This window comes from Peromyscus leucopus, chromosome 22 (assembly GCF_004664715.2).
Source record: "Peromyscus leucopus breed LL Stock chromosome 22, UCI_PerLeu_2.1, whole genome shotgun sequence".
Lineage (NCBI taxonomy): Eukaryota > Metazoa > Chordata > Mammalia > Rodentia > Cricetidae > Peromyscus > Peromyscus leucopus.
In genome coordinates this window covers 3189460-3208123 of record NC_051081.1, presented here as the reverse complement: position 1 = coordinate 3208123, position 18664 = coordinate 3189460, and the positions used below count along the sequence as shown (strand labels likewise).

Sequence of the window (18664 nt, the reverse complement as noted above, 5' to 3'; positions counted from 1 at the left end):
TGGTGGTATTCTATTATACTGAAATGTGATTTTAGTTGTATGTTAATAAATAAAGTTGCCCAGGGGTCAGAGCTATTAGAGCCATAGCAAGAGCATGGTGGTGGTGGCACACACCTTTTTTTTTTTTGTTTGTTTTTTTGTTTTTCGAGACAGGTTCTCTGTGTAGCTTTGCACCTTTCCTTGAACTCACTTGGTAGTCCAGACTGGCCTCGAACTCACAGAGATCCGCCTGCCTCAGCCTCCTGAGTGCTGGGATTAAAGGCGTGTGCCACCACCGCCCGGCTTGGCACACACCTTTAATCCCAGCACTTGGTAGAAGAGTTAGGTAGATCTCTGTGTGTTCAGGGATACAGCCAGCATTGGAGACATACGCCTTTAAGACCTGGAGGGCGGTACTTACAGGCAGTGACGAGGCAGTCAAGTGTTTGGGTTTACAACCAATGAGAAGGCAGAACAGAAAGACTATTTAAAGACAGACAAACAGGAAATAGCTTTCTTTCGGAGAGCTAGGAGCACTGCAGGAGGTAAGATTTTAGCTCTGAGCTCTGACCTCTCGGCTTTCTCTTTTGCATTGGTTCTGTGTTTCTTATTTAGTAAGACGGTTGGTTACATCTACACATGGTGGTGCATGCCTTGAGGGAGTCTAATTCCTATGAGTTCCAGGCCAGCCAGGGTTACACACTGAGACCCTGTCTCAACCAAACATTTCCAGAGAGGTGGTGAGGGGAGAGCGGGCGGGGGCCTTGGGCTCGAGCATGCTGACAGACTAGTGAGCTGTGACCGTGTGCGGAGTCAGGGGACAGCTTTGTGGACTGGCTCTCCCTTCCCACCTTCACCCCAGAGCCCACACCTGCTCCACAAACAGCCCACGGCCTGCGGTCAACCAGCCCTGTCACGCCCTCCCCAGCAACCATGCCCACCTCTCCAGATACCCCCAAACAGCAGCAGTGACCTCTCTGCCTTCGTGGGGGACAGGCGGGGTGTGGAGAGCCGGCAGGAGCGAGCAGGGGGAACCACCCTCCAGGGCCTGCCCTGCACAGCAGTCCCAGGCAGGTGTCCACTCCTCTCTGGACTACCAGACATACAAGGGGACCCATTTAGTGCAGGGTCTGGGTGGAAGAGAACACGCCACTTCTCAGGAGGCCTCCCAACATGGCCAGCCCCAGGTGACTGATTTTCTCGCTGAAGACAGTCTGGTGTAGCTCAGGCTAGCCTTGAAATTCTGACCCTTCTGATGCCTTCCACCTCCTCAGCACTAGGGTTATCGCCGTGAACCACATACGGTTCATTTAGCATTGGGGATGGAACCCAGGGTCTTGTGTGTAGCAACTGAGCCCCAACACCCTATCCTACTGAGCTACAAGCCAGCCCTGTGTCCTCATTTCTTTTAGACGGGGTCATCCTTTGTGACCCTGACTGACCTCAGCTCCCCTGCCCCAGCCTCCTGAGTGCAGGGTGACAGTTCAGATCCAACCCTGACACCTGACACTTAATTCTGAGGTTCTCAGCTCGACTCTGAACGCCTCTGGTGACTGCCAGGTCCCCCCTGGCTTCCCCATGCAGTCCGAGCAGCCTTGCGGGGCCACAGCAACAAGACCGGGTCCACACACAGCCGAGATCAAATTGCTTTAATTGGGGCCAGCTCCAGGGTCCGGCCTGGGTCCCGGGGCAGCAGTGCCCGCCGGGCCTGCCGCGGTCTGCCTGTGCCTGCCACCTGGTTTCCCTCTCTTGGTAGACGTGGTGGTCGTCTTCCCTGACTGATGGGACCGCAGGCCAGGGGCCACCGTGTCGGCGACAGGGCCCCCCACGTGGGGCAGCAGCTCATCGTCCAGGGCCTTGAAGCTGAAAACGTAGTCCACGCTGGCCACGGCATCCAGGACCTCAGGGACGCCGTAATCGAAGGACAGCAGCTCGTCCGGCAGGTGCAGGGAGCGGATGTCCGCCGTGCGGTCGTCCCCGCCGCCGCCGCTGTCCCGCGGGCCAGGCCCGGCCCCCTGTGCAGGGCCGCCTCCGGTTCAGGGCCACCAGGGAGACAATCGAAAAGTTTCATGGCATCTTCTAGGAGGACCTTGTCCGGCAGGAAGAAAGCCCGGGCCACCTCGGGAGGCATGGTCTCACCTGAGCCCATCGGAGTGACGTCCTCCGCCTCAGCCGTCTTGGGCTCCGCAGGGCCGGGGGGGAAGCGCAGCCCCGGCCTGGCCACAGCACTGCCCGGCAGCTCCCTGGGGGCCTCGATGGGCCTCATGGTCACCTGGGGCCCCGGGAACTGGCTGCCTTGGCCACTGAGATGGCCGTAGGGCCTGGGTGGCAGCGTGTGTGCCGTGGGGACTGTGATGAGCAAGGGAGATGGCTTAGTCTCTTTAGGGGCCGGTGGGGGTACCAGGCCATCTCTGAGCATCTCCATGAAGTTGAGGGGCCCTCCGTCCCCCACGAAGCCAGCGCCTCGGGCCCAGGCTCCTCGGGGGGAAGATAGTGTGTGAGGTACTGTGGCCCCCCGGGGGCCAGCTGGTAGTGGGGGTAGAGCGCAGGCGGAGGCCCCGGGGCCTTGAGGTAGGATGGCGCCTCCAGCAGGTAGCCACCGGACAAGGGGGGGCCGCCGGCCACCGCCACCTTGTACAGGGACGACTGGCCAAAGTCGGAGGGGGCCCACTCGATTCGGTAGATGCGAGGGTCGAAGAAGCAGCCGCAGGGAGCCATCTGGAAGCCTGCAGGTGGCGGACACCCTGAGAGGGGTGTCCGTGGGGGAACCAGGACATGGGGTGGGGGGGACTGAGACCCGGGTGCATAGGGCACAGCCCTCACCTCGAAGGTGCCTGTGTACTGGCTTTGTTTAGCCGTCGTCTGGGGACTCGTGGAGGGCAAGACCCTTGGAGACGGTTGGGGACAGCCCTATTCTCAGGGCCTCGTGGAGAGACTTCCCTAGTGGCAGCCTCCTGTCACCTACGCAAGCTTCGGCCTGGTCTCCAGGGTCACTTAGAACTGTGCACACGAGTTAGCATGGGGGGTCTGGCTGGGGTACAGAGGTGACAAGGGTCTCATCTTGGGTCAGGACGGAGCCTGCTCTCGGCTCGCTCGGGCACTGGCCAGTACCTGCTGGAGGCGCTGGAAGTGCATCCTGGTCTGAGGCGGGAGTCTGATAGAGCAGGTTGGTGCTGGCTGTGGACAAAGGCTGTCCGGTGGGTGGGGCAGGCGCCCGGGCCCCACGGCCATCACACACCCCTGCCGCCACCACCACCATACCTACGGTGGAAAGGGGGTCTGGACCACCTTGGACCTCGGTGCCCTCCAGGCCCCGTGGGCCGAAGCCTTCCTGGGGTATGGCTGGGGGGTAGAGAGTTTTGGGGTGCTGCATGGGGGAGAAAGGCCACCCCGGGGGGGCCCGGGTGGCAGCAGAGGCACCTCGGGGAATAGAGTCCCACTGGGTTCTGTTTGCCCTGTTGCTAGGTGGAGGGTTCCAGTTCAGGGGGGGCCACCACTCGGGTTCCGGGGTGGGGGTGGGCAGGAGGTGACTCCCTCCACTCCCTGGGCAGATGCACCCTGGGCCAGGTCACCCCGATTCACAGCCACGAGGGTACTGGCCAGCCTAACAGGACAGGCAGGAGCCAGAAGACGGCACACGGGACCAGGCACCAGCCAAGGCCACGTCCTGGAGGAAGAGGGGGAGATGCCGCCTGTGACACCTGAACATAGCTAAGCATGAGAGCAAGTGCGTGCCCAGGGTCCCAGGAGTTCAAGGCCACCCCAGGAAACACAGACCTCGTCTCTAAAAACTGACAAAGAAAAAGAAGCTGTAGAAGAATAAAATTTATTGTCTCCGTTGGCTACTTGTAGGCGTTGGCTTTATGCTTGGGCAGGAAGGCGAAGCCAGGCGGGACTGGTCCGAGCAGCATCTCACTGTGAGGACAGGGGGACAGACAGGTCAGGCCCGGGCCTCCCAGCATTACCCCACAGGACCCTGGCCAGTGGGTACCTGATGCGAATCCAGTCTGCGGCCTGCTGGCTGGCCATGAGCGTCTCCAGGTGGTCACGTCCTAGGTAGTAGGGGGGCCTCTCATTGATCCTCTGGGGGAGTCGCTCGAGCAGGCCCACGGGCACATACCTGCGGGTCAGGGAGGGCAGGGGAGGCAATAAGGCTGGGTGAGGCCTGAGGCTACAACCCCCGGCCCGGCCACTCTCCGCGTCCTGTGCCCACCTGCAAAGAAAGGAGAGCCACTCCAGAAGGAAGCGCCGGGTCCGCTCCACGCCCTGCGTGTCCGAGCCCCAGTGCTCCAGGCCGTAGTGTGTGAAGTCCCTCAGGATGTCCAGGCGCTCAGACGACGAGATGTCCCAGTGTCTCTGTTCCTTGATCTCCGTGAACAGCCAGGGCTTGAGCAGGGCGCCACTGTGGAGGGAGATGGTCAGGGGGGACCCAGTGCCTCCTGCCAGCCAGGCACCTCGGCACCTGGGCCTCGCCCTCCCAGCAGCCACAGGAGAGAAACCTCTAGCATCCCTGTCCCAGGCCAGCTGCTGCTCACCGGGCGATCATGACGCCCGCGACGCCCGTCTGCATGGCACAGTTGGCGTCCTCGAATGAGAGAATGTCCCCATTTCCTGAGGAGACAGGGTGGTCTTGACAGTGACCGGCCCCATGGTACTGGGGGGGACTTCCCAGGGACCCAGGCTCCTCCCTAGTCTTCCCAGCTGAGAGACACAGCAGAACAGCGGCCTGGGCACCTACCGAACAGGGGCATGGGGCTGGCCACCTCGGCGCACTGCTTGATGTAGGGCCAGTCGGCCAGCCTGGTGTAGCGCTGTTCCCGGGAGCGGCCGTGGAGCTGGGGGAGGGGGGGATGAGGATGGAAGGTGGCGGGGATGGGGGGAGACAGCAGGGAACCAGAGAGACAGAAAGCGAGGGACCAGGACACCCACCGTGACCAGCGCGACACCCCAGTCCCGCAGCTCGGGCAGCAGACGGTGGGCCAGGCTCACACGCTCCTGGACACCGGTGCGCATCTTCACCGTCACGGGCACGTCCAGCACCTGCGGGCACGAGGGCAGGGAGGGAGCAGAGAGCAGGCCTGGAGGCCGCACCTCAGAGCCCTGTCGGGGTGCGGAGGGGTACGTCCCGGAAGAGCCCAGGTTACCTCGTTCACGCCCCGCACAATCTGCTGGAACTTGGCTGACCGGTTCATGAGTGCGCAGCCACCGCCCTGCAGGACACAGGGACCCTGGTGACCCCACAGGAGATGCAGACACTCCCTGTGGGCACCCCCGGAGAGCTGGCTGTGTGGCCCGTGTCCAGGTGGGGACAGCGGGACAGGGTCCCAGGTTGGGCCACACCCTCCAGGCTCCAGAGCCGGGCGGCTGTCACCTTCTTGTAGACGAGGTCGATGGGGCAGCCCACGTTGATATCCACAAAGTCCACGTCGATGGTGCGGTTCAGGAGCTCAGCGCACTTGGTCATGGTGTCGGGGAAGGCGCCCTCCAGCTGCAGCAGGCAGAGTGCGCTCAGTGACCAGCCCACTGGGGCGTCACACACCGCGTCACACACCGCGTCACACACCGCAGGGACACCAGGCCGGGGAGGCAGGGCCACAGACCCTGGGCACTGCTCCCCAACAGGGCAGCCCCTCCCAACCTCCCTCAGGGCAAACACTGACTTGCACCCCGAAGATGTCCTCGCAGGGGTGGCGCTTGAGCAAGGCCCACTCAGACATCTGGCCCTGCAGCAGGTTGGTGCACACGGCCATCTCTCCGCACGTCACATCCGCACCGAAGCGCTTGCAGATGCGGCGGAAGGGGAGGTTCCCGCACTGCTCAGGACAAGGGCGTGTTCGGGACTCGGGTCACAGAGCAGGGACACTGCCCAGGGAACCACTGAGCCACCCACCCCGGCCACCTCCTACCGTGGTGAGCGGAGCAAGGTACAGCTTCCCACTGATATCCAGCTGCAGGGGAGGGAACATCAGATGAAGTCAGGCCTCCTTCCCACGGTCTAACCCATGCTCTCCACACACCCAGCGGCCTCCTTCTCCACGGTCTAACCCATGCTCTCTCTCCACACACCCAGCGGCCTCCTTCCCACGGTCTAACCCATGCTCTCTCTCCACACACCCAGCGGCCTCCTTCCCACGGTCTAACCCATGCTCTCTCTCCACACACCCAGCGGCCTCCTTCTCCACGGTCTAACCCATGCTCTCTCTCCACACACCCAGCGGCCTCCTTCTCCACGGTCTAACCCATGCTCTCTCTCCACACACCCAGCGGCCTCCTTCCCACGGTCTAACCCATGCTCTCTCTCCACACACCCAGCGCCTCCTTCCCCACGGTCTAACCCATGCTCTCTCTCCACACACCCAGCGGCCCACTGCTCGCCTCTACATACACCCCGTCCATTCCTCTTAGGGAAAAGCTCATCAGTGTCCAGTCTCCTATGCAGGAGAGCGTCTAGTCAACCTCTCAAACCCCAGTCTCAACGCCCTCCCCTTCAGGAGCCCTCCCCGTTGCCCCCCCAACCCCCAGCCCTGACCCTCCAGACTCTTCAGGCTCCTTCTGCTGAGGCAGACTGTGGCCAACACTGGAGGCCAGCCGCCATGCCCGCATGCTTACCTGCTTCTTCTCGCAGGGCCGCAGCCGAATGATGTCCTCGTCTGTCAAGGGGCCACAGGTGGACACAGGGCTGCCACGCGGGGTGCTGGCCCCTCCCGCAGTATCCAGCTGGGCATGGCAGCTATTCTGCTCTGGGGTAGCCGTGGCTACAGCGGTCTCAGGGATGCCCGCGGGCCTGGGGCTCTGGGTGAGGCGGCGCAGGGCCTGCTCGGCCCGCTCGAAGCACACCTGTCGCTTCCGCAGCTGCTGCTGCAGGGCCCTGTTCAGGCCGTTGCGCACTGGAGGGAGGTGCCCACAGCGAGCGACCACCTCCTCCTGCACCAGGTTCTGACCCCCGGGCCCCAGGTGTGCCCCGGCAAAGCGACAGGTCACGCCGTAAGGGCACCGGCCGAAGGTGTCGAAGAGCACGCAGCGGGGGCCCAGGTCTGCCGGTTTGGTCTCCAGGTAGCGCCCCACGTCATGCAGGAAGCGGCAGCGGTCACCAAATGCACATGTGGCTGACTCCTGGGGGGGACATGAGGGAGGGGCCCGGAGAGGAAGAGTAGCCAGGGTGGTTGCGGGGATTATTCTCCCAGTCATGTGTCCCCGAGTGTCAGCAACCCGTGTGCCTGTGTCACCAGCTCTAAAACTGGCACAGTGTCAGGCTCACATGAGATGGAACATCAGCTGAGGTCAAGAGCACTGGCTGCTCCTGCACACCACCAGGTTTGACTCCCAGCACCCATGTGGAAGCTCACAACAGCCTGTGACTCCAGTTCCAGGGCATCCAATGCCCTCTTTAAAAAATACGTGAGTAAAAATAGGTCTCTTAGCTGGGCAGTGGTGGCGCACGCCTTTAATCCCAACATTCGGGAGGCAGAGCCAGGTGCATCTCTGTGAGTTCGAGGCCAGCCTGGGCTACAGAGCGAGTTCCAGGACAGGCAACAAAGCTACCCAGAGAAACCCTGTCTCAAAAAAACAAAAAGAAAGTAGGTCTCTTTGGGCACAGCATCACGGTACAGACTCATCAGACCGTCATGGGCCATACAGAGAAACCATGTGTCAAAAGACACAAACATGCCAGTGTGGCCTGCAGACACCAGCCCGGCAGCGGCGGCAGCGAGCAGGCTGAGGGCAGGCGACTCTGAAGGCAGCACTATGCCCCAGGGAGAAGCCAAGGCACCGCTAGGCCAAGGGCCATGTGCGTGTCACCGCAAAGCAGCCGCAGGCTTTGAGGGGCCGGGCCCAGGGAGCCTCGCCCAGAGCTGTTCTCACCTGGAGGAGGGACGGGCAGAGCCTCTCCTTATCATAGTGCGTTGGCTTCACATGGGGCCGGCTTTTGTTTTGGCCACGAGCTCTCTTGGGCGCCTGTTGTTGCTCAGGGGCCTCAGCCGCCGCCTCTGTCTTCCCATTCTCCTGCCCATCTTCCAGGCGAATCCGCTTGGCCTCGGGCTCAGCCAGGTCACTGCCATCGGGGTCTCCTTCGGGCGTTTCCTGGCAGGCACCCTCCCGCTGGTCTGCGTCCAGGTATTGGTGGAACCGTTCCTTGGTAGTGCGGTACCTGCCAGAGAGGGAGAGGCTGGGGTTGGCACAGTGAAAGGGGCCTGGGGACCAGTGTTCGCACGCTTCTGCAGACAGGAGGCGCGCTGCTTAGATCCAGCCCTCACCTTGGGGCACCCCAGTGACTGGGGGACACCTACTTTGCATTTGAAGGACTTATTTGTGTCTCTGCTCACAGAATTGCACTGTTACAGGTTGTGATGCACAAATAACAACAATCACGTTAGACCACAGAGAGACTACAAGTCCCAGCATGCTTGGCGGGTAGACCCAAGCTGCCACGCTTCCCAAGAAGCCTTTCGGCCCGCTTACGGAGATGCAGTCTAGAAGTGGCAATCCATTTTTCCTGGCCCGTGCCAGGAAAACTACAAGTCCCAGCATGCACCGCGGGGCTCGCGGCTGAGTCCCCACGCCGTGTCTAAAGCGTGTGGCAGCCGTCAACGTGTTACTCCCCGCAGAGACAGCGGCGCCGCCGGGCTGCCCTTCTCCAGGACACCGCCACACCTCCCAGCATGCACCGCTCGCGCCGCGCCACGGACGCCGGGAAGGCCCCGTCGGCTCCGCCGCCCGATGCCAGGGACTCACTGAGCTTTAATGGGCGCCACCCCCGGCTCGCACGCGCCGGCCCCGGAGTCGCCGCCGCCGCCACCGCCCTCGGCTGCCGCCTCTGCATCCTCCGCCATCGACGCCCCTCACGCCGGCTCTGTAGTGTGGCAGGAAAGTCTTCCGGGTCGCGTGTCACCCAGAGCTTGCCGAGCGGAGTGCGCATGCTCAGACCGCACCAATGACGCTAAGGCGCGCGTGGCACGGCGGTCCCGGGGGTGGGCGGGGCCTCCGGGTGGCCGGCCGGCGCTGGAGCCGGAAGTGCCCGAGGGTCCCCGCGGGGTTCGCACGCCGGTCACCCGTGGGAAGCGGCGGCTGCAGCTCACCCAGGCGGGCCTCGGACTCACAGCTGTCCTCCTGCCTCCGCCTCCGGGGTGCCGGGGTTCAGGGCGTGCGCCAGTGTCGCCCTTCTAAAGCCATTTACGCATTTAACCCGTGTGCCGCGCGCGCGGCGGTCAGAAGGCACTCGGGGTCCTCGCGTGCTTTGTTCCCGCGTGGGCCGCAGCAGGCGCCGATCTCGAGGACGGCTGGGGAGGTGGCCCGCTGTGCACGAGGCCGGACCCCCGCCCTGGTCACCCGGGCACTTGGGGGGTGGCGACCGCAGGATCAGGTCGTGCCTGGGTCGGTATCCGAGGCTAGCCCGAGCTGCCGTCCCGGACAGACACGGGCTAGCCCGAGCTACCGTCCCACACAGACACGGGCTAGCCCGAGCTGCCGTCCCAGACACAGGCTAGCCCGAGCTGCCGTCCCGTACACGGGCTAGCCCGAGCTGCCGTCCCGGACAGACACGGGCTAGCCCGAGCTGCCGTCCCGGACACGGGCTAGCCCGAGCTGCCGTCCCGGACCCCGGAGACGGGGTCGCACGCTGGGCCCCGGCGCACGAGCTGCACGCCCTGCCCGGGGACGCGGCCCGGAGAGGGGCGGGTTAGCGACCTGAGCCTCCGGGGCGCCCCGCCCGTCGCCCCTGCCTCCCCCTGCACGGGAGTTAACCCGATAGCACGGGAAGGCGGGGCTCCTCTGTCGTGTCCACCTCGAGCGCGATGAGGACGCAGTGGGGGAAACTGAGGCCGGCAGAGGGCCGCGGCGTGGAGAGCTGCGGGACAGTGCGGACGTTAACCGCGGCGGCGGGGCCGTTAGTGAGCGCTTGCTGTGTACCGGAGCCGCGGCGTGCAGCGCTCACGGCGGTGGGAGGACCACGGGGCCGTTAGTGAGCGCTTGCTGTGTACCGGAGCCGCGGCGTGCAGCGCTCACGGCGGTGGGAGGACCACGGGGCCCTTAGTGAGCGCTTGCTGTGTACCGGAGCCGCGGCGTGCAGCGCTCACGGCGGTGGGAGGACCACGGGGCCGTTAGTGAGCGCTTGCTGCGTCCCAGTCCTGGGCAGACTCCTTGGCCCAGGCCTCGGTCTCCTACCCTGGCCCGTGCCGCCGTCCGTGCCCGCCCCGCAGCACCGCCAGAGTCCCGTCCTCGCCCTCCCCACTCCTTGCTGTTCCCTCCTCCCGGGACACCGGCCCACCTGGCAACCCGCCCCTTTCTCCCCCGGCAGTTTCCACACCCAGGGTCACCCCAGCGTTGCCTTTGGGGGAGTCTGTGGCTCCCTGAACCACGGGATCCGGATAATCCCTTGGAGCTGTGGCGAGCCATGCCCAGGCCTGACCTCAGCTAACACCAGGACACGGGAGGCAGGAGGGAGACTGAGGCACCAAGTGGGCGCAGGGAACACTCGGGGTCCCAGCTGCTGCACCCTCCACCTTCCTCTCTGCCCGGCTCTTCCATTCTTCCTATTTAGCCTCAACAATTTTTCTTTATTTGCATTTTTCTTAAGATAAGGTCTCAGGTAGCCCAGGCTAGCCTCCACCTCACTGTGGCTGCAATGACCTTGAACTCCTGATCCTTCTTCCTCCGGCTCTCAAGTGGGTCTGCAACCATGCTCTGCATTCTCCCTCATTTTTGTCTCTCGGTGACCAAGTCTCACTTTCTATGCCAGGACAACCCCAAACTCGCGGCGGTCCAGCCCCGCCCGCCTCCGCTCTGGGCTCCCCCTTTCCTCTCCCCAGGTCTGTGCCCGCCTGCCCGCCCCTCCCGCCCTCTCCCCAGGTCTGTGCCCGCCTGCCCACCTCTCCCGCCCCTCCCCCCAGGTCTGTGCCCGCCTGCCCACCCCTCCCGCCCCTCTCCCCAGGTCTGTGCCCGCCTGCCCACCCCTCCCGCCCCTCTCCCCAGGTCTGTGCCCGCCTGCCCACCCCCTCCGCCCCTCTCCCCAGGTCTGTGCCCGCCTGCCCACCCCTCCCGCCCCTCCCCCCAGGCCTGGCAGGTGCAGCCCGGGCTAGGTGCCCACGGCTGGCCTCCCGGATTTGTGTGGCTGCGATTCTTTTATCTGCGTCTGCAGCTGGGTCCTTATCTCGGGGCTGCAGGTCGGGAGCAGGGGGATTAGAGCAGCCGGGGCCAAGCCGGTGGCGGAGAGCCCGCACCCCTGCGAGGGCGCGCGTGCGCACCACGGCCCGCGAGCGAGCGAGCCAGCCGCCTCCGGCCCGCCCCCTCCCCGCTCCGGGTCCGGAGCGGTTCCCCAGGTGGCCGGCCTGATGCGTTTCCCACCTTCCGGACCCCGGACCCCGCGGGGACCCGGCCTTGCCCCCTGACCCAGGGCTGTCGACGGCCCCCAGGGTAACAGCCCGCTCCTGTTTTTACCATCCCCGCCTGGCTCTGCAGTCCGCCCCTTCCTGCCGCCCACGGGCCTCCAGGGTCCCCACACCTCCACCAGACAGAGAGAGAGTGATGCCGGAGGCCCCGCTGCGGCTCCCACACTAACAGTCACCCCAAAGTCCCAGACCCAGGGCTGCAAACCGTGGAGGCGGGAGGATGGGAGAGTTCCAGGCCAGCCTGGGCTACAGAGCAAAGCCTTGGCAGAGGTCAACCTGGGGCGGGGCTCAGTGGGTAGAGCCCTCGCTGGAGTGGCCGAGGCCCTGGTTCCATCCGGAGCACCTCAAAGACCTCCGGGAACATGCCCGGAGGACCAGGAGTTAAATTCGGGCTAGCCTGGGCTACAGTATGGGATCCTTTCTCAAAAAAAAAACGAAAGTCCATACTAGAAGGGAAGCTCAAGGACACTCCTGTCATATAGAGGGTATCCAAGGCTAGGTCCGGAACACACCTAGGAGCTAGAGCTTCACAGATGGGGAAACTGAGGCTGGGCAATCTCTGTCACCTTGACACCGCAGGCACTGTAGGATGGTGGTGCATGTGAAGTTAACAGTCACAGTGAGGTGGCCCAGGGGGACAGGACACACTGAGTTCCCAGGCACCTTCAACCCCCGCTGGGCTGGTCCCTGGGGGTCCCCCCTGGGGGTCCAGCCCCCACCGGCCGAACCTGGACCAAATCCTAACGCTAAAATGGAAACTTACCCACCAGCCAAGTTCATGCCTTGGCCAGAGGCCGCCAGCCTCCCAAGCCTTGGTCTGGGTCTCCACCCAAGAACAGAGTGCTTTCCCTGGGGAACGGCGGCCTCCAGGAGAGGTCAGGCCGGCTCCAGAGCAGGAGGAGATGGGTGGGTGGACAGGGCGGGACCTTCTGCGGCAGTCCCCAAGAAGCCACGGCTCCTTGCTGGGTGGCCCAGACCTGCTGCATAACCTCTCTGAGCCTCAGGTTTCACAACCACCCAGCCTGTCACCGAGCAGGCCATGTGGCAGGGCAGCGGTGTCACTTGGAGATGTGGGAAGAAGGAGGAAGTCCACCGGGGTGGGGTGGGAGCCACGGCCCCAACTCAGGTTCCTGTCACCTCAGTGGACCAAAGGGCCTGCACGTGTCCGAGCCTCTTTGAACCTGTTTCCCCGTGTCTAGGCTCTGCCAGGACACCGGGTTCCACCCCACAGTCGCCCCCCTCCCCGTGGTGTGGGACACAGTCCTACGTGGCCTGCGTCCCAACAAGAGGACTTAACCTAAGATACTGTAAACACCCCCAGCCTAGCTGAGCTCAGCCTCCCGGACAGGACGGCTGTGGCTCTGCTCTGAAGGAGGTGACCAACGGTGCTGGTCTCCATGGAGCACCTCCCTCAGCCAACAAGATCCCCGCGGGGATCAGCCGGCCTCATCTTAGCTGGGGGTGGAGAATTCGGGAAGGAGAGGTGTGTGTGTGTGTGTGTGTGTGTGTGTGCGCGCGCGCGTGTGTGCGTGTGCCCCAGTTCCCCGCCGAGGTGTGACAGTATGACAGGGCGTCTGTTTGTTGCCCTGTCTGGGGGGTGACAGCGTGTGGGTGACCTTGGAGGCTGTCCGGATAGATGGCACCTGTGTTTCTGGTGTGACCACATCCAGCCCTGAGTGAGGCAGCCACTTTGTGTCTCTGAGGCTGATGAGATCCCCGTGGGTGTGTTTGTAACAAACCACGTGTCCCAGAAATGGGGTCATAGGTGGGTGCAAGTCCTGTGTCCCCACCTTCTGCTCTAGCCCCGCCCGCTGGTGTCAGCTCCACCCCTGCACCCCTACCCCAGAGGGGAAGCCGGGTCTTTCAAGTTGCTGTTGCCAGGGCAACCATTTTATGAGCGTCCACATGGTGGGCACATGTGTGTGTCCTGTTCCCCATGTGTCTGCCTGCCCCACCCCCAGTCCGGCTGGGCCGGGTGAGCAGAGGTGGCCACAGGGTGGCTGGTGACAGCTTCATGGCTGGCCCAGTAGGGGTGAGCTCTGGACAGCTGTGTGCGCAAGGGGCCCCCCACGTGTGTGGTGTGTGCGCCTGGAGGAGCTGTGGGTTTTTCTTGCACATGTTGCATGTTGTGTTAGTGTGTCAGCGTGGGCCTTTGCACCAGTGATGGATGTGACAGAGGACACGGACAGGGAGCAGCTGCATTGTCTGTGTGGACTGGCCGGTGTGAGTCTGTGTGTGTCAGCCAGCGGCGGGCTGGAGTGGAACTGAGTGTGTGTGGACGAGCCTCAGGGGAGATCCTCTGTGTGTGGGCCAAGAAGAGCCGGGCGCGGGCGCGTGTGTGCGCGCACACTTGTACTCATGTAAAGTCAGTGTGCCTCTGGTGTGCACGGGACCTACAGCTGAGTGTCCTGCTGCCAAAGAGGTGCGTGTGCAGCCAGCACGCTGCTCCCCAGGTGCCCCCTCTGAGTGGCGTGTGGGGATGCACGGGTTGTTAGGACCTCAGCCTGAATGTCCCATATCCCTCTCCCCCACGGCACGCCCTCGCCCCATCTCCCCCACGGCACGCCCTCGCCCCATCTCCCCCACGGCACGCCCTCGCCCCATCTCCCCCACGGCACGCCCTCGCCCCATCTCCCCCGTCCTGTGCCGTGCCCTCACCCCTGGGCGAATCACTTGGAAGCCGCAGGGACAGGGAGGAGTCGCTGCCTCAGGTCCCAGAGCGCACAGGGCACAGGTGACTTTCGGAAGTCTGCTGCGCTGACCCACGGATCCAAACAAACCCACATTACCACATGCACCCAACATGCACATCGGCACACACTGCACCCGCGTGGGGGGTCCCCAGCGCAGGCCCTTGGGAAGGGGTGGGACTGGTTTGGAGGTTGGTCCTGAAAAGGCTTCTGGGATAAGTGGACGTTAAGTCAGCCCCCCCCCCAACCAGAAAGCAGTGGCAGCCAAGGGTGCTGGGGTGGAGTGGGCACTGGATGTCGAGGGCGGGGCCTCAGGGCGGTGGTTTCTCAGCAACTGGGTGTGGAGGGGGCGTGGTCACAGCCACCCTCGCACCGCCCCTGAGTGATGGGTTTCCGCTAGGGGGCGCTTGCGAGTCGCAGGCGGTGGAGGTGTGGTGGGTTTTAGTGATGGGGTCCCGGATGGGGTGCTTTGGGGGAAGCCGTCAGTGGGAAATAGGGTCCCCCACGGGGCTCTGAGGATCAGGGTGACGGGAAGCGACGATGGGTGTGGTTCACTGAGGACCACGGGATCTTCTGCAGTCCTACAGAATCCAGGGTGTCTGAGCAGAGACCTTGAACTCAGTATCCCTGGGAAGGCTTCTTGGGGCGGACAGAGGGGTGGGGAGGACTTGTGGGGGGTCCTGGGTGGGTGCAGTGGACTTTGGCTGGCCAGGAGGGTCACGGGGCATCTTGGGACTCGAGGTTTCAACTTCGATGGCCACAGAGCATTGGAGACAGCAATTTGGGGGGGATCCGATGCTCGAGGGTTTCCTCCTCGTGGATAGTCTTAGGGGGTCTAGGTGGAGAGCTGGGGACATGGGGAAGGGGTGCGCAAAGTCAGTGCGGACTCGATTCGGGGCGCAAAGTCTCGGATGAAGGAGAGTCCCGGGAGAGTCGATCGCTCGATCCCTGCGGCCGTCTAGGGCCTCCCGCGTTCCTGCCACCTGCTCTCCCGGCGCGCCCCTCCGGCTGTGGGCGGGATGAGGGCGGCTCCCGAGCCCGGGAAACCCTACGCCACGCCCACGTCCACGCCTCCGGGAAGGCCACGCCCCCTCCAACCCTGCCGGCCTGAGCGGTGCGCGGCGGGAGCGGAGGGAGAGCGCGCGGTGGCTCCGTCCGTGCGCCCCACGCTCCCCGCGTGGCCCCGCGTCCCGAGCGTGCTCCAGCCTCCCACGCGCGCCGTCCCGGGGTGTACCGAGCCCGGCGAGCCCCGGGAAGCCAGAAAGAGAGAGGACAGGGGGGGAAACCCCATGGCCCGGCCCGCGTCCCGCACTCTGCGCGGTGGCCTCCTCCGGCACGGGGTCCCCGGGTCGCCTCGGGTCCCCGCGATCCGGATGGCGCACGCGGTGGCTGGGGCCGGGCCGGGCTCGGATGGCCAGAGGAGTCACCACTGACCGGGTCATCTGGAGCTCCCGGCAGGTAAGCTGAGTCCCGGGGTGCAGTGCGGGGGGGGGGCGGGGAGTCCCCAAGGACCCCCTCCCGGGTCACCGCGGGGTACCCGACGGGGCGCGCTCCCGGCTCCTGCGCCCCCAGTTCCCGTGCTGAGCTGCTGGACCCCCGGACCCCTGTGAGCGCTCCGTCAGGCAGGGAGGATGGAGGGGGGACATCGAGGTCTCCGTGAACCCCAGGAGGGGACCTGGCCGCGCACAGCCCCGCGGCGCACAGAAGTAAACACGTCAGGGGCGCGTTCCCTGCGCGCCCGGGGACACCGTGTCCTCCCCGGTAAGGGCCGGGCCGCTGGGCTCCTGAGTCGCTGTTCAGCCACAAGAGGGCGTGGGGCTCTTTGGAGGAGGGGGGTCCCTTAAGGGCAAAGCTCAGATTGGAAACGGGGTGTGTGTTCCCCACTTTCCGAGTTCTTGCTCCAGATTATCCCCAGATAATTCGGTTCATGGGTGAGAAGTCACCAGGCCCAGGGGTGCCGCAGAGTGGGCAGACTTCAGGTGGGACTGGAGGCAGAAGTCGTGAAGCCCGGGCTGGATGCTGAGATGCGGATTTGGGGGCCGTAGGGGGTTGCCATCTGCCTGGCCCACTGGGTGTGCGGGGAGGGGGCTGTGCTGGGCACTGGACCCCTGGGTTTCCGTCCCGCCTCCTTCGCCAGGCCTCACATCCCTGATGTTGTGGGACACCCTTTGTGTGTCAGCGCCCCGGGCTGAGGAAGCCCCATGGGGCGTGACGGGCAGGATGTCAGTGGCGGGCGGATTCCAGCCTGACCAGCTCGTCTCACCCCAGCCCCTCGCCCCGGGCCGGACAACCCCTCCCGCGCTTTCATCCGGGCACTTCTGAGGGTCCCGGGTCCCCAGCCGGCTCCAAACACCTAGGCAACCACAAAGGGCTGGCCGTGGAGGGGAAACAAACGTCCCCCCCCAAGCCGGGCACCCCCCCTCTGCAGGGCACCCCCCTCTGCAGGGCATCCCTCCCCAGCCGGATATCCCCCCAGCTGGATACCCCCACTCAGCTAGGCACCCCCTCTGCTGAGCACCCCCGTCAGCAGGACAAACCCCAGCAGGCACCCCCCTCAATCGGGCACCCCGTCAGCAGGGCATCCCTCAAAGCAGGGCACCCCCCAGCCATTCAATCCCTCAGCCAGGCATCCCCCCTCAGCAGGGCATCCCCCAGCCGGATACCCCCACTCGGCTAGGCACCCCCCTCAATCGGGCACCCCCACTCAGCTGGGCATCCCTCCCCGGCCTGGTATCCCCTCAGCCGAGCACCCCCTCCTCAGCAGGACACCCCCCAGCCGGGCATCCTGCCCCGAAATACCACCATCCTGTTCTCGGAACAAAATAACAAACAAACAAACTGAGCCCGGCACCAAAGCACAGAAGCCAGAGATGCTCCGACACATGTGTGCCCATGGGCACTGTCCTTAGACGCGGCCACACCGGCCTCCCCCGACCCGGGGACCTGTGACGGGGACTCGGGCGAGGTGGGAGGCTCCGGGAAGACTTCCTGGAGGAGGGGCGCTGCAGCTGGGGCTGGGCGGGATGGGCACAAGTTCTCCAAGTGGGGGAAACCTCGGCTCGTGTGGGGACAGTCGGGGTGACCCGGTGACGGCTGGGGAGAGAATGTTCCGGAAGGCTGGCAGGGAAGGAAGCATGGGGAGCAGGTGTGGCGCCTTAGGCCTGTCATCACAGCTACTCAGGAGCTGGAGGCTCAGGGTCAGCCTCGGCTACACAGGGTCCAGCCTGGGCTACACCGACTCAAACGAGAAGAGGCGCAGGGAAATGTTAGCAACAAGCCAACGAGGGCAAGGCAGGGCTCTCCCTGGGGCCCCTGCTGCCGGTGACCCCCGCGACAGGGGTCAGCGCCCCTGCGCCCGGCCCGCCTGGCGCAAACACGCATATTTAAAGTAATGAAGAGAATTCACGAGGAAAAAGCAGCTCCGGGGACGCAGGCTCCCGTCTCCGGTCTGGGGAAACTGAGGCTCGGAGAACCGACACCCTCATCTAGGACCTGAGACCAGACTTTGGATTTGGGAAGGAGGGGTTGCCGGCCTCAGTTTCCCTTCCAAGCCAGATGGTCAGGACTCGGGGGTGGGGGCTCCCAGCCGCCCTTGCGCCCCGCGCCAGCGGCTCAGCCCGCATTAGCCTGATCCGGTTATCCGCGGGGCATGCGCACCGCCGGCCCCGGAGCCGCGCGCGGTGCTGTGTGTCCTGCGGGGACCGTGCCCCTCTCTGGTCCTGCGTGCGCCGGGTGCGCGTGGGGGCTCCCAGCGGAGGTCGCCGAGTCGCCCAGCCCCCTCCTCCCCGTTTACACCCCTCTGCCGTGCGACGCGGAGCGGGACGGAGTGGCTAAGCTGACATCCGCCACCCGAACCCACAGAACTGACTCCAGGGTTGCCCTCCGACCTGCGCGCGCGCGCACGCTGCGGGTGTGCTCCCGCAGACCACACAGAATGAGATGAACTCTCTGGAAAGGGGGGCGCGGGGACACACTGGAATCGGGGCTCTGAGGTACGAGCAGGAGTCTGAACAAACCAGGCCTGGCTCAGGGGCGCAGCGGCCCTGGAGTCCTCGCCCATCCCCCGCGCCGGGGACGGGAGGGCGGCTGGGAGGGGGCGGCTGTGCCCCGCAGCCCACCGAGCCCCGAAGGCCACCCTGGGCCGGGGCCCCCACGGCTCATCGGAACCAGCTGTGCTCCGCACATGTTGTTGCTTTGCCCCCAGATGTGCGTCCCGCCGGCGGGTGGGGGCCTTCGGAGGGAGGTGAGGACCCGAGCTCCAGGAGGCCTCAGTTTCCCCCGCAGCCTGGGAAAAAACTGCCAGTGCGGATGGGGAAACTGAGGCGCGGACTCTGCCTAAAGCAGGACTGAAGACACCATCCCCCCAACCGGAAGCGGGGGCACGTCACCCCAGCACTCAGGAGGGTCAGGAGTGCAGGGTCATCCTCAGCTACATAGTTGGAGGCCAGCCTGGGCTACGCGAGAGCCTAGGGGTCGTGGAGGCGCGAGGAGGCTGAGCGCCATGGCGCCCCGGGTCACGCGCACCCCCGCTGGACACCACTGCAGACGGGGAAACTGAGGCCCGGGGAAGGGCAGGAGGATGCGGTGGCCGCTGGGCCCCATCCAGGAGCC

The 18664-nt window shown here is 64.8% G+C and overlaps 3 protein-coding genes across 3 annotated transcripts in view; all 3 read right to left on the bottom strand.

The window, feature by feature from the left end:
- Nucleotides 1-1613: 1613 nt before the first annotated feature.
- Prr22 (proline rich 22) lies at nucleotides 1614-3691 on the bottom strand. The gene is given in 5 exon segments (XM_037197846.1): nucleotides 1614-1981; nucleotides 1984-2439; nucleotides 2442-2705; nucleotides 3091-3156; nucleotides 3241-3691. Coding segments are annotated over 5 exon segments (1251 nt in total). The 5' UTR covers nucleotides 3353-3691; the 3' UTR covers nucleotides 1614-1628.
- A 98-nt stretch (nucleotides 3692-3789) lies between these two features.
- Dus3l (dihydrouridine synthase 3 like) lies at nucleotides 3790-8913 on the bottom strand. The gene is made up of 13 exons (XM_028863370.2): nucleotides 8713-8913; nucleotides 7843-8128; nucleotides 6589-7092; nucleotides 5886-5927; nucleotides 5640-5792; nucleotides 5351-5467; nucleotides 5124-5189; nucleotides 4909-5019; nucleotides 4718-4814; nucleotides 4515-4590; nucleotides 4193-4381; nucleotides 3971-4099; nucleotides 3790-3894 (listed from the first exon to the last, which is right to left on the bottom strand). The coding sequence occupies exons 1-13, from the start codon at nucleotides 8808-8810 to the stop codon at nucleotides 3822-3824; spliced, it is 1941 nt and encodes a 646-aa protein (XP_028719203.1). The 5' UTR covers nucleotides 8811-8913; the 3' UTR covers nucleotides 3790-3821.
- Nucleotides 8914-14929: 6016 nt separating this feature from the next.
- The window catches only part of LOC114688889 (collagen alpha-2(I) chain-like), a 3879-nt gene continuing 144 nt past the window's right edge, over nucleotides 14930-18664 (bottom strand). The window contains exons 1-5 of the mRNA XM_028863368.1: nucleotides 18512-18664; nucleotides 17711-18338; nucleotides 16979-17170; nucleotides 15997-16406; nucleotides 14930-15892 (exon numbers count right to left, since the gene is read on the bottom strand). The exon at nucleotides 18512-18664 is cut by the window's right edge and continues 144 nt beyond it. Coding sequence (XP_028719201.1) covers nucleotides 14930-15892; nucleotides 15997-16406; nucleotides 16979-17170; nucleotides 17711-18338; nucleotides 18512-18664 — 2346 coding nt within the window. The remainder of the gene's footprint in view (nucleotides 15893-15996; nucleotides 16407-16978; nucleotides 17171-17710; nucleotides 18339-18511) is intronic.

Coding starts and splice junctions, on each gene's coding strand:
- Dus3l (XM_028863370.2), bottom strand. CDS start 8,810: ATGGCGGAGGATGCAGAGGCGGCAGCCGAGGGCGGTGGCGGCGGCGGC. Junction 8,129..8,712: donor GTGGCGCCCATTAAAGCTCA/GTGAGTCCCTGG, acceptor CCTCTCTGGCAG/GTACCGCACTACCAAGGAAC. Junction 4,591..4,717: donor CAGCCCCATGCCCCTGTTCG/GTAGGTGCCCAG, acceptor CTGTCTCCTCAG/GAAATGGGGACATTCTCTCA.